This window comes from Dunckerocampus dactyliophorus, chromosome 14, assembly GCF_027744805.1.
Source record: "Dunckerocampus dactyliophorus isolate RoL2022-P2 chromosome 14, RoL_Ddac_1.1, whole genome shotgun sequence".
Taxonomy (NCBI): domain Eukaryota; kingdom Metazoa; phylum Chordata; class Actinopteri; order Syngnathiformes; family Syngnathidae; genus Dunckerocampus; species Dunckerocampus dactyliophorus.
The window spans coordinates 13,941,702-13,955,584 of NC_072832.1; the positions used below are offsets into that span (position 1 = coordinate 13,941,702).

Genomic DNA, 13,883 nt, shown 5'->3' on the forward strand with positions numbered 1-13,883 from the left:
TCTCCTGGGAATCCTATGCCAGGAAGACCGTCTGGTAAAAAAGCTTCCAGGCAAATTTCTCCTGTCATCACATGACCATAGGAGTAGGGGGGAATGAACTATGTATGGATATTATCCTTGTAAGATTAGCAGGTCTTTGGTGGGGACAATTTAGAGGCTTAAAATAGACTGTAACGTCTCCAGTAAAATGATCAAAATTGTGTAAGAGGTACCCACTGTCCCTCCCTGTGTGCAGGGGTGTCGGAGTCGGGGGAAAAATTGGAATGGTGTACCAGGGCCCCAAACACATCAGCGTTTGCTGCTGTTTTCTGTCACTTCTCGTTACGGTCTACATTGCTATTGTTTATAGATGCAAAGTTGTAACACTGAAATCTTTTTACATTTCTTTTGAAAGTAAAATCTGACTTACTGTTGAGCCTTATGTGGTACTGTACAGTACAATAGCCTTAGCAATTTTAACCTGCCTGTGAGCTCATACTTAAAACAACACAATTCACAAACCATAGTAAAACAACTTAAGGATAGACTACAGTGTGTGTGTGTGTGTGTATGGGGGGGCGGCAAAGGGCCCAGAATTTGGTGCTATACGCCCCTACATGTGCTTAACAGTCTCTTGTAATGACAATACATTCAGGGCATAGTTTTTTTCAGTGTGCATACCAGGGCTATCTTATAACAAACTGCATTAAACAAAATGTGTTTAGAAGACAGTAAATTAGTCACTGTTACTGTTGTAAAGAAAGAGACACTGGTGACCTTACTTTATGCACACAAACTGAAATGAAAGAAATAACATTATACACAGACTATTACACACAGTATTTAATGTAGTAAAATTTATTTTTGATATCTTAAAAAAACAGTGCTTTAGATAAAAATGCTTCAAACAGCAGGTTGTTCATACATTGACAGATTTGAGTTAAGTGTTTAATCACTAACATTCCTTCCCAATGAGCTCATGCTGCCTGAAGTTCTTTTGCATACTAATTAGAGTTTACAAAACAGTGAAAATATGTCTGGGAAAAAAATAACTTGACAGAAAGGCTCTTTGTTTGGCAGTTACATAATATAAAAATACTGCAGATTCATTATAAACTTAGTGGTTACAGAAATAGAGCTTTGTAGTGTTGTAATCATGAAAGTGGTAGAAGAGTTTAAGCATGCAGAAACTTTGGATGAATGCTTTACAAGCTGAAAAGAGGTTCCGTTTTCCACACCAATAAGCTACGTTTGCTGTGGCAGAATAATAGGAAAAGCATGACCAAGCAAAATGTACAAAAAGAGTGTAAAATAATTATTAAAAAAAATAAACCAAGGTACTGAGGAGCACAAGCACTGGCACTGTGGCTTCTATATATTCTCAGCCAATAACAAGCGCATTTTAAGTGTTCTTGCAGTGCTGGAGTTAGTAAATGGGTTAAATGGAATTTCCATGTAATGAATATCCAAAAGAACATGACATTACAACTTATTTTGCCATCAATATCAACCTCTCAAGAGATTGCAGGCACACAGAACACAACAATCGAAATGCTTTTGCACAGAGAAGCTGAAACGTTATAAAATAGTGCAAGTTGTATGTACAAAATGGAGAACAACGTCAATAAATACACTGTTTACAAAGGACATGTTGCTGTATGTGGTGTTTGTGACCTCATCCAGACAATTGGAAGCAAAACAAACATGCATTTTGTCACCTTGGCCACATATAAAATGCTTGTTCATAGAATGAACTCCAAGAACTGCTCATCTGCTAACAGGTCCAAAGACAAGCAGTTGGTAGACCTGTGACCGTAGAAGGAAGGTTTGGCTTGGCAGTGCAAAAAAGGGTAATAGTCATGATCCACCGGCGTCTTTGTGTTTGCGTCGGAGAGGCCGAAGGTATAGCTGTGTGACGAATCAGCAGGCAGTGTGGTCCCCAGGGGCGCCTGAGGTGGGAACAAACGAACATCGTCAAGACTGTGGCTCTGCCGGTCCACACAAGCATGTGACTTCTAAAAAAACAAACAAAAAAAATAGAACTGTTGAAGAGAAAGTTGATCAAATATGAGAGATGTGTCAGCAAGTGGCAGAAAATAAAAAAAATCAAACCTGTTTCAGTATACTGGAGCCATCTTCATCTTCATTGTTGTCAGAGGAGCACACTATGCTCTCTGGAGACAATGTTTAACAAAATTAGCAAACAGAAGTGTAAGAAATTACAGTACAGTAAAAGAACAGAATGTAGTAACATCCTGAATATTCCCACCTGGTGATGGAATTTCTGAGGAGAGTGTGCAATCCACAGACAAACCCTTAAGAAGATCAGCCAGATGGAACATCTCACCTGGATCATCCACAAGATGTTCCTGTCTGACATCAGCCTTCAATTCTAGAAAATGATAGCGGGATGCATCAAAACCAAGTGTAATGAACATGTCAGCCACTTGACATGTTTCATTTTGGCTTAATTTTCAAAAGAGTAAAAGGAATGATTAGAATTTCCCCAAGTGTCTGTACAGGTCAACATTCCAAGGCCAAATTCTAGTACTCTCAAGATCAATTTTAAGTCCTAACCTTCCTCTTGCCACTCCTCATCCTCCATGTGAGCTTTGCTGTCGAGGCCAGACGTGGAGGAGCTGACTTGGCTGTCTGTGGAGCTGGAACGCTTCTCCCCTCTCTGTTCCGGTTCCTCCTCCATGGAGGTCATCTCTGTGGAGATGCTGTGCTGGCGGGCATCTGCTTCGATGCCCGAGCTGCTGGTGGAGATGCGGGACAAACCCGGGCTGCTCTCGCTGCCCGGTGGGTCCAAGTCCAGCTCGTCGCTGATGTAGGACTCTCTGTAACGCTTTTTCTCTACAACACAGAAAATGTATATTTTTGGTCGGAACCGAGGTGATGTTAATGCTTACTGATGTAAACTCCTCTTTTCCACCTTCGCTCTCTTCCAGCTGGCGGAGGTGTCTGAGGGCAGGCTGGAGGCTGAGGTAGAGGCGATGGCTACGGCTCAAGTGCAGGAGGAGATGACGAGAGCGGAATGACGACCCAGTGTAGTAAACAAGCTTCCTGGCTGATGGCAAGCCATCTGGCTGTATCTCAAATCTCTTTCCCTAAGCAGAAAAAGCAAATTGTTAACAGTCATTGCCAGTTTCAGATGCCTAAGGAGAGGAGGACTATGAGCAGCACAATTACCAGGAAAGTCAGCCGTCCCACATTTGACCAGGGGAAGTCATACAGCAGCTGTCGAATGTTGTCTTCCTCCTACCGACGAAATCGATTAAGTAATATTTTCACAATCCCGCAAGCAAACAAACAAACAACACTGAAAAAATAACCTCTTTTGCACAGTTGAAACAATTTCTTCAAAATTTGTGACTATAATCTTTTTCTGTTTAGGCCTCTTACAGGAGGAGAAGCCACAGGTTTCTTGTGGTATCTCACGTTACGTTGGACCTTTAATCAGCCAGACCTCAAAGCCCCCGCAGATGGCCCGTGACGGACTCATCATATAAGCTTCTCCTATTTGCTGAGGCACTGCTGCTGTGGGCAAACCCACACATTCCTCACACGTCTGTACCTCAGATCCAGAGAAGGAATCTCTGAGTAAACACAGATACTCTGTTTTCCATGTGTGACGTAAACGTTGCGGATTACCAACACATTTGTACATGCACGTACCTGATAAACCTGCATTCCTCTCAGGGTCAGGCCGAGTACTGCTGTTCCCCTTTCTTCCTTCTTGTCCTGGACACATGAATGATAAGATGTTAGAGAAGCATCTGAGCAGAACAGATAAGACTGTGAGTCTGGCTAAGTTTCAATCTTTAGCCGGCTTTTGAACGTTGCCCGGCTTCTATCAACAAATCTAACGGTTTACTCTTGACTCGTGACCTTTTGCAGTCTGTAAAACGTGACAGGTACGTCCTCCAGTCGACAGGATTCCCTGATGAAGAGGAGGATGGCGTCACGTGCGGACATGTCCCACAAGTCCTGGTGCACTTTGGGCCCATGGCAGAGGAGATAGTCTAGTCCACGCTTGGATATTATCTAATAAGACAGAATCACAGATTACTTTAGCTGTTTTCACGTAATTCTGGATTTGGGTTGTATTGCTGGCCAAATATGACAACAACTAACAGTACAATGTAGATATGCCTCACTCCACTGCCTGTTACCTACCCATGGGGGAAAATACTCCTTGGGTTCGAAGTAAGGGGCACTCTCTTCCCCCTCCTTGGACAGCTGGTGGCTGCCGAGGTCTGCCTGCATTGCATAACCTGCCAGCTGGAAGTACACTTCCTCCTGCTGACGACATTCGGAGCGCAGCACCCGCTCGCGCAGGTCAGAGTAGTACAGATGGCGTGCCTTGCGTTCACTGGTACAGAGTGCAATGTAATGAAAATGTGGCGGGAGAGTTGCACATGGCGTCAACGAGGAGGACAAAGATGGATGGTGTGGAGCACGAAAAACATGTGATACAAAGCTTGTCAACACTTGAGGGTACATACCTAATAAGTCTGCCGTTCTCAACATAGTACTGCACTTTGAGGCAGAGCACCAGAGGCAGGGGTCTTTTCTCTAAACCCTATGGAGAATAGGTATTAGTTTTAATATTTGAACTTTTGAAGTCTTGAGAGCTTTTACATGCATGACACTGAAATGGGAGTGTTACATGTTTGGACCTAGGGCTGGGCGATATATCAATATTTTTAAAATATCAATATTTACTTTAAGCACGATATTAAAACCAACCATATCGTTGATATCGATATACACTGGATTTGCACTGTATCTCCCTCATCCCTGCATGCAGGAGGAGGGAGGAGGGGCACAGCAGAAGCCCTGCGGCTCCAGTCGAAATGACAGTGTCTGCGGTGGAAGAATTAATCAGCAAGGAATAAGCGGTAGCTCAGTAATATGGAGGTACTTTGAATTCAGAGCATAAAAAAATGTTTCACCACCTTGAAACTTGGCACATACTCCAATATGAGAAATGTGTGAAGATGCACGCTGTCTGCCGCGGCCTTGTTGAGTTCCTCATGAAAGAAAAGGCTAAGTGGTGTGCTATTACAAAGAGGTGTCCTATCACATTGCTAAAATATGGTCTCCTTTGCAACAATGGAAAAAAGGGCTTTAAAAACCTGCTGAAAACAATGGACTCGCGATGTCCAGCGAGCTTCGCAGTCACAATTATTTTGCACGAGAAACTCTACCACAAATGTACAAGGAAGACAGTTGCTAAGCCTGATGCACTTGACAGGTTGGTGTTCCTGGCACAAAACAAGGACATGCTTGTGTCTTCTAAAAATGTTTGCCTAAAAAAATACTACTGTTCAATTGAAAGTATTTTTGAGTTGCTGACATTTTAAAATTTCCTCTTACACCGGGCACTTCTTCATATTTAGTTCTTTTGGTTATTAGCTGATTCAAAAAGAGTGGCCTACTTTAATTTAGAGGCGATTTTTAGATTTTTTTTTTATGTGCATCTTGCATGAAGCTTTAAAATTTCAAAAAAAATCCTCATGTTAAATATGTATTTGAATAAAACAACTTGACACGCATATTTGGCTTTGATTTTGTCTAAACTCACTTTGCTTAAAAAATATCGAGATATATATCGTACATCGATATTCAACCTAAATACAGCATATTGGGATATGAGTTTTGGTTCAGATCGCCCAGCCCTATCTGGACCTATAAATAATTACCAGTTGTAGACCACAGTCATCCCTCACCAGTTCGCATTTTGAATTTTGCAGCTATCACGGTTTTTCAAAAATAATACATCATGCTGTTTTGTGGTTGAATACGGTCTATTATTAGTCGAATTTTTAAAAAAGCACATTTAAGCAAAATTTACGTATTTTTTGCCTAAATTAAGCATTTTCAAGCATCAAATGGAAATATAAAACATTCAGAAGACTCACTGAAAGCAGTTGTGGTGACATGTAGTATTCTACACTTGTCACTGGGTGTCAGTAATGTTACTTTAATGTTCGGTGAGACACACAAGCGCCAGACTTGATCACTGGAACAGACTTGATCACTGGCTTTTAATGCAGGTTTTCATATTCATATTCATTAAAAATCATATTTAGAAGGTCCTAAATAGATTTTCTATGCTCTAAATATAAAAATATTCGATTTATAAATGAGGAATCCTACTTCGCGGAAATTCACTTATGGTCTGTTCTGGAACCAATTATCTGCGATAAACGAGGGATCACTGTACCACTATGTATTACATTAGGCATTCCCCAATTGTTTATGGCATTGAATAAGCACCATAGACAAAACAATTAGGTTCCAAAATCATCTTTAAGCTTAAATATATTCGTTAAGCCTTTTGAATTACATCGGTTGGGGAAAAAAAATGAAGAAGGGAACATGAAAATCAACTAAAACTGTTACTGGTTCACAAAAAAAAACAACTTTATAGCAGTGGCAGATGGCAATGCTGAATGTTTCTGTTTTTTTTTATAGTGCCAAAAACCAAAACAATAGTGCTTGTTGTATGTTATACATTTTGAAGCCTTCCACAAGCTACTGTACTTCACCTTTCCAGACTCTTGCTTCCATTCTTTGGGTAAATACTTGGCCAGCTTCTCCTCCATGTCTAAAAATATGTGTTCATTGTCTGTGGAGAAGAAAGACAACTAGTTAGCAAGCAAACAAAACACTAATGCAACCAGGCAGAAAATGTGTCCAACAATGGGATTAATTGACGTGAGAAACAAAAAAAAAAAAAAGGAGAGAGGCTACTATCCGGCTTACGTTAATTAGCATTTATGCACAGTCTTACTTGAAAATAAATTCTCTTTCAGTAGAAGAGTTGAATGCTATGCTGAGAATAGAGCTGTGGTATCAGTCTCAGCTTAGTCCTATGAGTCAGGACATGGGCATTTTCTTTTCCATCAGCCTTATCTCTTTTGTTACATAGTTGAATAATGTTCACCAAGCAGTTTCACAACTTGCTCATGTCACAATCCATCAATTAATGTCCTTTTTGGACCACTCTGACTCATTCTACCTCTTTTACTGCTCAAACTCTTGAGTAAGAGTTGAGTCATGAGAAGACCACCCCCTCCGACTGCAGCCAGTCCCTCTTTTTCAACCCCTCAGACTCCCACCCTGCTCATCAAGCCATCCCTCCCCTCCATGAAGGGGAAGAATGTAAGAGTGCATTCCAAGCTTAATGAAGTTAATATTGCAGGAATCCAGGCCTAAGTGATCACTCAACCAACACCGCTAAAACAAAAGGCTGTTTGTTCCAGAGGTGAGCTACACAGGTCTTCCAAGGTATCTTGATGCATTTGTGCAAAGAAAGAAAAGAGCAAAAGGAAGTATGGCTCAGAGGTCACGGGGGATTGTGAAATTGACTTGGGCGGAACTGGAAAAGACTTTTGAGAACATTTTGTGAGAATTTTTTTTCCAATAATAAAAGACCTGTGCGCAGGTCTCATCTCAGTTTGTAAAATCTATACTTTTTTACGGTTGACACACAAAAAGCAAAGAACTCCCATTATGCGTGGAAAAGAGGTACAGCGGAACCTCAGTTTTTCAAAATGGCCTAGAATGCAGTTTATTTTCAAGGAATCAAGAAAAACATTCCATAAAGTTTTATACAAAAACTACACATCAATAATAGCAGAACTGCACGTACATTGCAAAGTCAGCTCTTAATGTGAAGAGACACACCTCTCAGGCACACACACTATTCCCCACCATCAGCACTAAGGATTAGTTCCGATCTGATCCAGATCCTGAATTTGGATAGCTGCCGATACTGATACAATTCCAATACTAGAGTTCTGGTGGACGCCAAAAGAATATCAGCAAATGTAGCTAGGAAAATATCAACAAACATAGCAAACACACACACACACACACACACACACGCACGCACGCACACAGACAGACAGCACAAAACGTCCGGGTCACTACATTATCATTATTGTTGCTTTTAAATGAGGCTGTAATACATTCCTCCCTGTAGACAGTAAGATATGGATGCGACCCGGAATATTTGTTTGGTGTTAAGAGTTTGTGATGTCCAACCGGAGCGCGCGCGTGTGTGTGTGTGTGTGTGTGTGTGTGGGCGGTATGAGTGTACGGCTGCAGTGCATGTGTGGATACAGCTATGTTCGCTGATACGCTTGTTTGCTGCTATTTCTGAGTACGTTTGTTGACATTGGAGCACATACATGGCTTGTGGATCAGAACTCTCTGCAGGTGGTATCGGAAATTTCCAATATATGAATTACGCTGGTATCGGTAGCCAATACCAATACGGAATCGGAACGGCCCCATCCCGAGACAGCATTATTCTGATCAATATGACACAAGCATAAAACAAGGAGTTCAACACATTCCGAGAGACTCTCTTGTTTCCTTAATTGTTAGCTTAATTGATTCTTAATTTTCCAAATAGTTGACCAAAAAAAAATCAAATGCTGATCACTTCTTTGTATGTTTGCCATAATTCAAGTTAATAAAGAGTACAAAAGTTATTTTTAAGTTTCAACAAACAGCAGTTAACTTATTTTTATGACTTCTATGACTATTACAAATTATGACACATAAACTGACGCATTCAGCAAGCCGCCTCCTCTACTTTCATATGAACTACACCTAATGTGTCATCAAGGGTTGAGTAGTGTAACCTTACGCAGGTATCTTAGGTTAAATGTTATCAACACAATGCCTGTAAAGTCAGATTTGATGATGGCTTGACTCTGAAACAGATTATGCATGCCTGGAGGGACCAACATGAAGCGGACTTACCTCTCACAACAGTGAGGCCAAACAAGTGCATCTCTTTGATTCCAAGAAGCTCTGCCACCCGATTGAAAAGATCCTGCCCAGTGGCCTTGAGCTGGAGCAAGGGAACAGCAGAGAAGAGTGTTTACTAGAATACCACCATGTTAGGAAAACTATTTTGAGAGGCAGAAAATCCTAACTTAGAGGCAAGGGTGTTTTCCACTAACCCCGACTGTGAGTTCCAGCTGGTGTTTGTTGGGAAGGAGAACACAAATGTTTCTCAGCTCCTTTATGGAGGAGGACATGATGGCACAATGTGTAGTTCACACTCCCTTCTTTAGTCAAACTTCAGCCGCTGCACTTTATCCATATCTGAATCTTTTGAAGTGAAAGACAACATTTGTGTGACATCAGCAGAAGAAAACAAACAAACAAACAAACAAACATAGAATTTAAGGATTAAAGTGGAATTCCCAACATTTTACGGAGCAATCCTTTGATAATGGTTCAAGATGTGCTGAGTAACAGTCTTGTGTTGGTTTAACTTAATGTCCGGTGAGTCAGAGCAAAAATACTTAAATCCTTAATCCACCATGAGGATTATCTCAACAAAGCTTCAACATCACCAAGCGTATCGAACAGAAGGTCACGGTGCAAAGTTTATCCATCCAAATAATCAGCCAACACAACAAGCACGTAACAAATTAGTTCATCTTCCTATAATCCTAATTACTCATAACACTCATGACATCAGATCTGGATGTACCTCAAAATTTGACAGCTGCAAAAGGTCAAACAATTTTTAAACTGACCAATTTTTTCAAGAAAAATATGCTGAAAAAAAGTTGCACTGCGAGAGTTCAACAAATCTCCTGAGACTTTAGCTTTTCTGACTAGACCTCAGTTGAAACATCAATGAATGACTCTTCCTGTGTGTTTTGTTTTTTTCTGTTGCTTTTCCTGCCCGTTTTGCAACACATTCTAAAAGAAGGCTCATTTTCAACAAGGGCTATTCAAGGAAAACTTCACCTTTTTTTATTTTTTTCTTTTTCCCATCATTCACAATCCTTATGTGAAACATGAACACATATTTCTTTCCCTTTCTGTGCGTTCTAACGAGAGAAAACGAGTTAGCCTGAACCAGGTAAAAATGCACGTCATGGGAGGTACCTATTTTGACGCTATCGCCCCAACAAAAAAACCCTTGAAAAAACACCAACAGTGTTCCATTTACATAACTGATCTATATATTAACCAAGCTACAGTAATATTGTTATTGCAGCAGCTAACACAAAAAAATATATTTATCTGGCGGAGTTAACACAACGCCCCGCTACCCGCTATTCTCAGAGTCACTCACAACGCCTCCAGCCACTGCAATGGGACAGATGGAAGAGTGGATACTACTGGCTCTCAATCAATGCGCCTAGGAAAGAATATTTGGTAATGTTTTAAATCATCAAAATACGGCAAAATAGTGTATTACATGTTATCATCAATGTACCAGTTAATGCATGATCACAGCATGTATATAAAACAATAATACATTGTTTTTTTAGAGGGCTTCATAGTCGAAATAGGTACCTCCCATGACGTGCAATGTTAGCTGGCTCATATTAACTCGTTTTCACTCGTTAGAACGCACAGAAAAGGGAAAGAAACGTGTTCATGTTTCACATAAAGGTTGTGGATGATGGGCAAAATTCCCCCCCAAAATGTCCAGTTTTCCTTTAAGAGAAGAAGAATATACAGTAGAACCCCGGTTAGCGTGCGCCCCAGTTAGCTTGTTTTTTGGTTAACGTCAAAAATTTACGCCCAAATTGTGCCTCGGTTTGCATACATTTTCCGGTTAGCGTGAATTCTAAATGCATATAAATGACAGATTGAAAGAATAAATGACCATTTAAGGTTACTTTTACCTTCATACCTGTTGCTGCCAAAGACACGATGTGGCAGTGAGATCCACATGGACACCACATTTGTGTTTTGCCATGAGTTATTTCCTGAATTCAGTTGTGTTTCCCACCTTCTTTGTCAAAATGTTGGCAGTTGCAACATTCTTTGGTTGAATTTTGGGTTATTTTGCAACCGCGATAAAAAAAATAAAAAGCAGAGACTTGAGGGGGAGAAACACTATTGAATTAAAGAAATACCTCTTGGCAAAACACAAAGGTTGTGTCCGTGTTGATCTCGCTGCCACATCGTGTCTTTGTCTCACGTTTTCAATGAAGATAAAAGTAACCTTAAATGTTCAATCATTCATCATTTACATGTAATTAAATGCCTTTTGAATAGTTTTCTGCATGGAAAACTATAAATGTAAAACTATAAAAACATCCATCCATCTATTTTCTATACCGCTTATCCTCATTAGGGTCACGGGGGTATGCTGGAGCCTATCCCAGCTGACTTTGGGCACGAGCCGGGCTACACACTAGACTGGTCGCCTGCCCATCACAGGACTATAAAAACATTTTTATTTTATTTTTGTTTTATGTCAACATTTTTAACTTTCTGGAACGTGTTAATTGGATTTACATTATTTTTTGTGGGAAAAATACACCTTCTGGAACAGATTAATGACGCTAACCAAGGTTCCACTGTACACTAAGATGATTCCTCCAGCTACCGAGAGAGTGCCTGAACAGCATTATATCCCGCCTCTTTCTGCTTTGAGTACGTAAGACGTAACACACGCATGCACATTACTTATGTTTGTTGTCAGCTAATGATAGCGATTTGGCAAAGTTTAGTTACTATCTTCAGCTATCATTGAATGCATAGCCTATCATGACCACCCGATGTCTCTAAATTGTCTGTCACTTCTCTGAGACGGCTTTTGTGCAACGGACATGTACGTATATACCTGACAGCCGTAAGTGACAGCCATGAACGCCACTTATTTTACTCGAGCTGAACAAAAATTCAGCTCAATTTTTATGTCGTTTAATTCAAAATTGCACAAAAAAAAAAAAAAAAGACTTTTTTTTGGGTACAATCTGCTCTTTTAATCCACTGTTGGGAAGATATTCTGTCCGGTGATTGTGTTGTATTTTTTGGTTGCAAAAATTGTTTATCTTGAGCCAGGTGCATACAGTCCACTGTAGACAAAAAGAAACCAGCATGTTTGCAGGTTCACCACGACAACCTCACCAAGGCCCAACTGGTGCAAGGCTCATCTGATTAAAGTCTCAGGATGAATTAATCAGTTTAATTACTGCTGGTGCGCCGACTCTGATCCCTTTGAAGCCTGCCCTGGACAATAACTAGTCAAGAAGAAACAAACAAAAAAAAAAAACACACTAGTGTACAAGTTATTTGAAACTGGAGCCACCTGCCCACGCATGACTTCTAGATTACAGGTCATTTTTTAAATTGTTATTGATAAAAAAAAAAGGTACCTTACTATAAAATGTGACCTGTCAGACTCATGAGGTAAGAACTTTAGTCTTACCAAATTTAATTTATGGACATGTTCAGGCAGAGCCTCGCTTACATCTGGGTGTCGAGGACAAAACCCCAAAAACCTGAAAATCCAGTAACTTCTAAATCTGACTGGCTCATGTCAAGTCACAATGAAATCTCAAGTTCATTGAAGTCGTGATCAGGCGACGCACATCTTCATTCAGTATTCTGTGTGACTTGAGTCCCACACATTTTAGCAATCATTATACAGTATGTGGCGTTTGAGAGAGGTTTTTACGCAATCAGTTCGCAATGATGGCTAACTAGAAATCGGCAGGAGCTAAATATGTTCTCAATAAGAAGACAAGAAATAGTGACTCATTTTAATAAGGAGGATTAGTTCCCCAAGCTCTCATATTGCTTTAAACGTAATGCTTTTTTCCACCCCAGGAAATTGCCATTAAGTCCAATTTGGGTGGAGATACTGAAAAAAAAAAAACAACTGAGGAAGGAATCCCACACTGACTGGTCCAAACTGGACCATGAGATTACTCATCTTTCTATTCAGAGCTATTCTGCATTTACTCCTTGTTTTAAATGTGAATTTGTACCCTTCGGATGCTCCATGTATGCACCATAACATTCCGAATGAGCTGAAAGGGTGGGTTGGCAGCTTTAAACATTCCTAGAGTGGGAAAACACCCACTTTTTTCCTCCCTTGAAAAGGATGTAGAAAGAGGTGCTACAGGGGGTGGCTACTCTGGGTAGAGCAAGTACAAAGATGTGGACCACGATGTAAAACAGACCACTGTTGTGGGTGAGAGCTTTACTAATCAGATGTAAACTACTTTAGAAGCAGTGAATGCAGCAAAATCCTGACGAATCTGGAGACATGAATACATTTTGAGCATGCAGGCTGATAACTTGAGACATCCCCCACATATTCTTGCTGACCAGCATCAAAGATACCAACAGCCATCTGTATGCTTAATACCGTTCCAAGACTGTTATAATCCCTACTGCTGGAAAAACAAGCCCACTGCACTGTGCACATTTTTAACTAAAGCCTTGTGACTAAAACCACTCATGCAAAGTTGACAAAAGGGGTACACCTGACTAAAAAATGAGTCCCTTGAAAAAAATATATTGAGGCTAAACCCCCTTAGCATGCAAACGTTTTCAGCAAATAACATACAGTTGCTGAGACTTCCAAACAGTCAAATATATATTTTTAAAATTCACTTAAAATTCACAATTAAACGCTCAATCGCTAAAAGGAGGTTGATGAAGTTTGACTCAACGGTAACATCAAACTGGTTAATAACTCAACAACTAGAGCGCAACAAGTCCGTCAAACACTACTTACACTTGACAAAAAACTCCAGAATAAACTCACCGAATGTCACATGGCGGAAAGCAGTCCGATTTTCAGTTATAGTCTGCTCCGGTGGTGGCGACGAAACATGTCTTAATATAAGACTGAAGTAAACAAAAACCGCGTTTCGGTCCCTCTGAGTGTAGTGTGTGGAACCTATTTGAAAACCACAGCTACAACCAGATTGGACTGTACCATTGTGAACAGTTGTAGGGGTGACCGATTTTGTCTGTTAGACATTCAGTATGTTTTTTTCAAAAAACCTTGAAATTAACTTTATTTCGCGTATTCTGTAGATGTTAGGTAAGTTAAACGTTTTTTAAAAGTAGATTGGAGATTAATGTAAGAGTTTGTTTTTCGTTCT

The 13,883-nt window shown here is 40.3% G+C and overlaps 1 protein-coding gene across 4 annotated transcripts; it reads right to left on the reverse strand.

The window, feature by feature from the left end:
- Positions 1 to 804: 804 nt before the first annotated feature.
- Positions 805 to 13,672, reverse strand: zgc:172136 (uncharacterized protein LOC566376 homolog). Of its 4 annotated transcripts, none has more exons than XM_054799567.1 (14): positions 13,541 to 13,672; positions 8,967 to 9,117; positions 8,764 to 8,854; positions 6,537 to 6,616; positions 4,488 to 4,564; positions 4,159 to 4,354; positions 3,871 to 4,026; positions 3,658 to 3,723; positions 3,172 to 3,240; positions 2,915 to 3,089; positions 2,557 to 2,835; positions 2,327 to 2,371; positions 2,092 to 2,153; positions 805 to 1,928 (listed from the first exon to the last, which is right to left on the reverse strand). In XM_054799567.1, exons 2-14 carry the CDS (start codon positions 9,042 to 9,044, stop codon positions 1,722 to 1,724), a joined length of 1,581 nt encoding a protein of 526 aa, XP_054655542.1. In that variant the 5' UTR covers positions 9,045 to 9,117; positions 13,541 to 13,672; the 3' UTR covers positions 805 to 1,721. The 4 variants fall into 4 exon arrangements, with proteins under 4 accessions (XP_054655542.1, XP_054655541.1, XP_054655539.1 ...); XM_054799566.1 differs by having other exon boundaries at positions 805 to 1,994; XM_054799564.1 differs by having other exon boundaries at positions 2,249 to 2,371.
- Between the last annotated feature and the right edge of the window lie 211 nt (positions 13,673 to 13,883).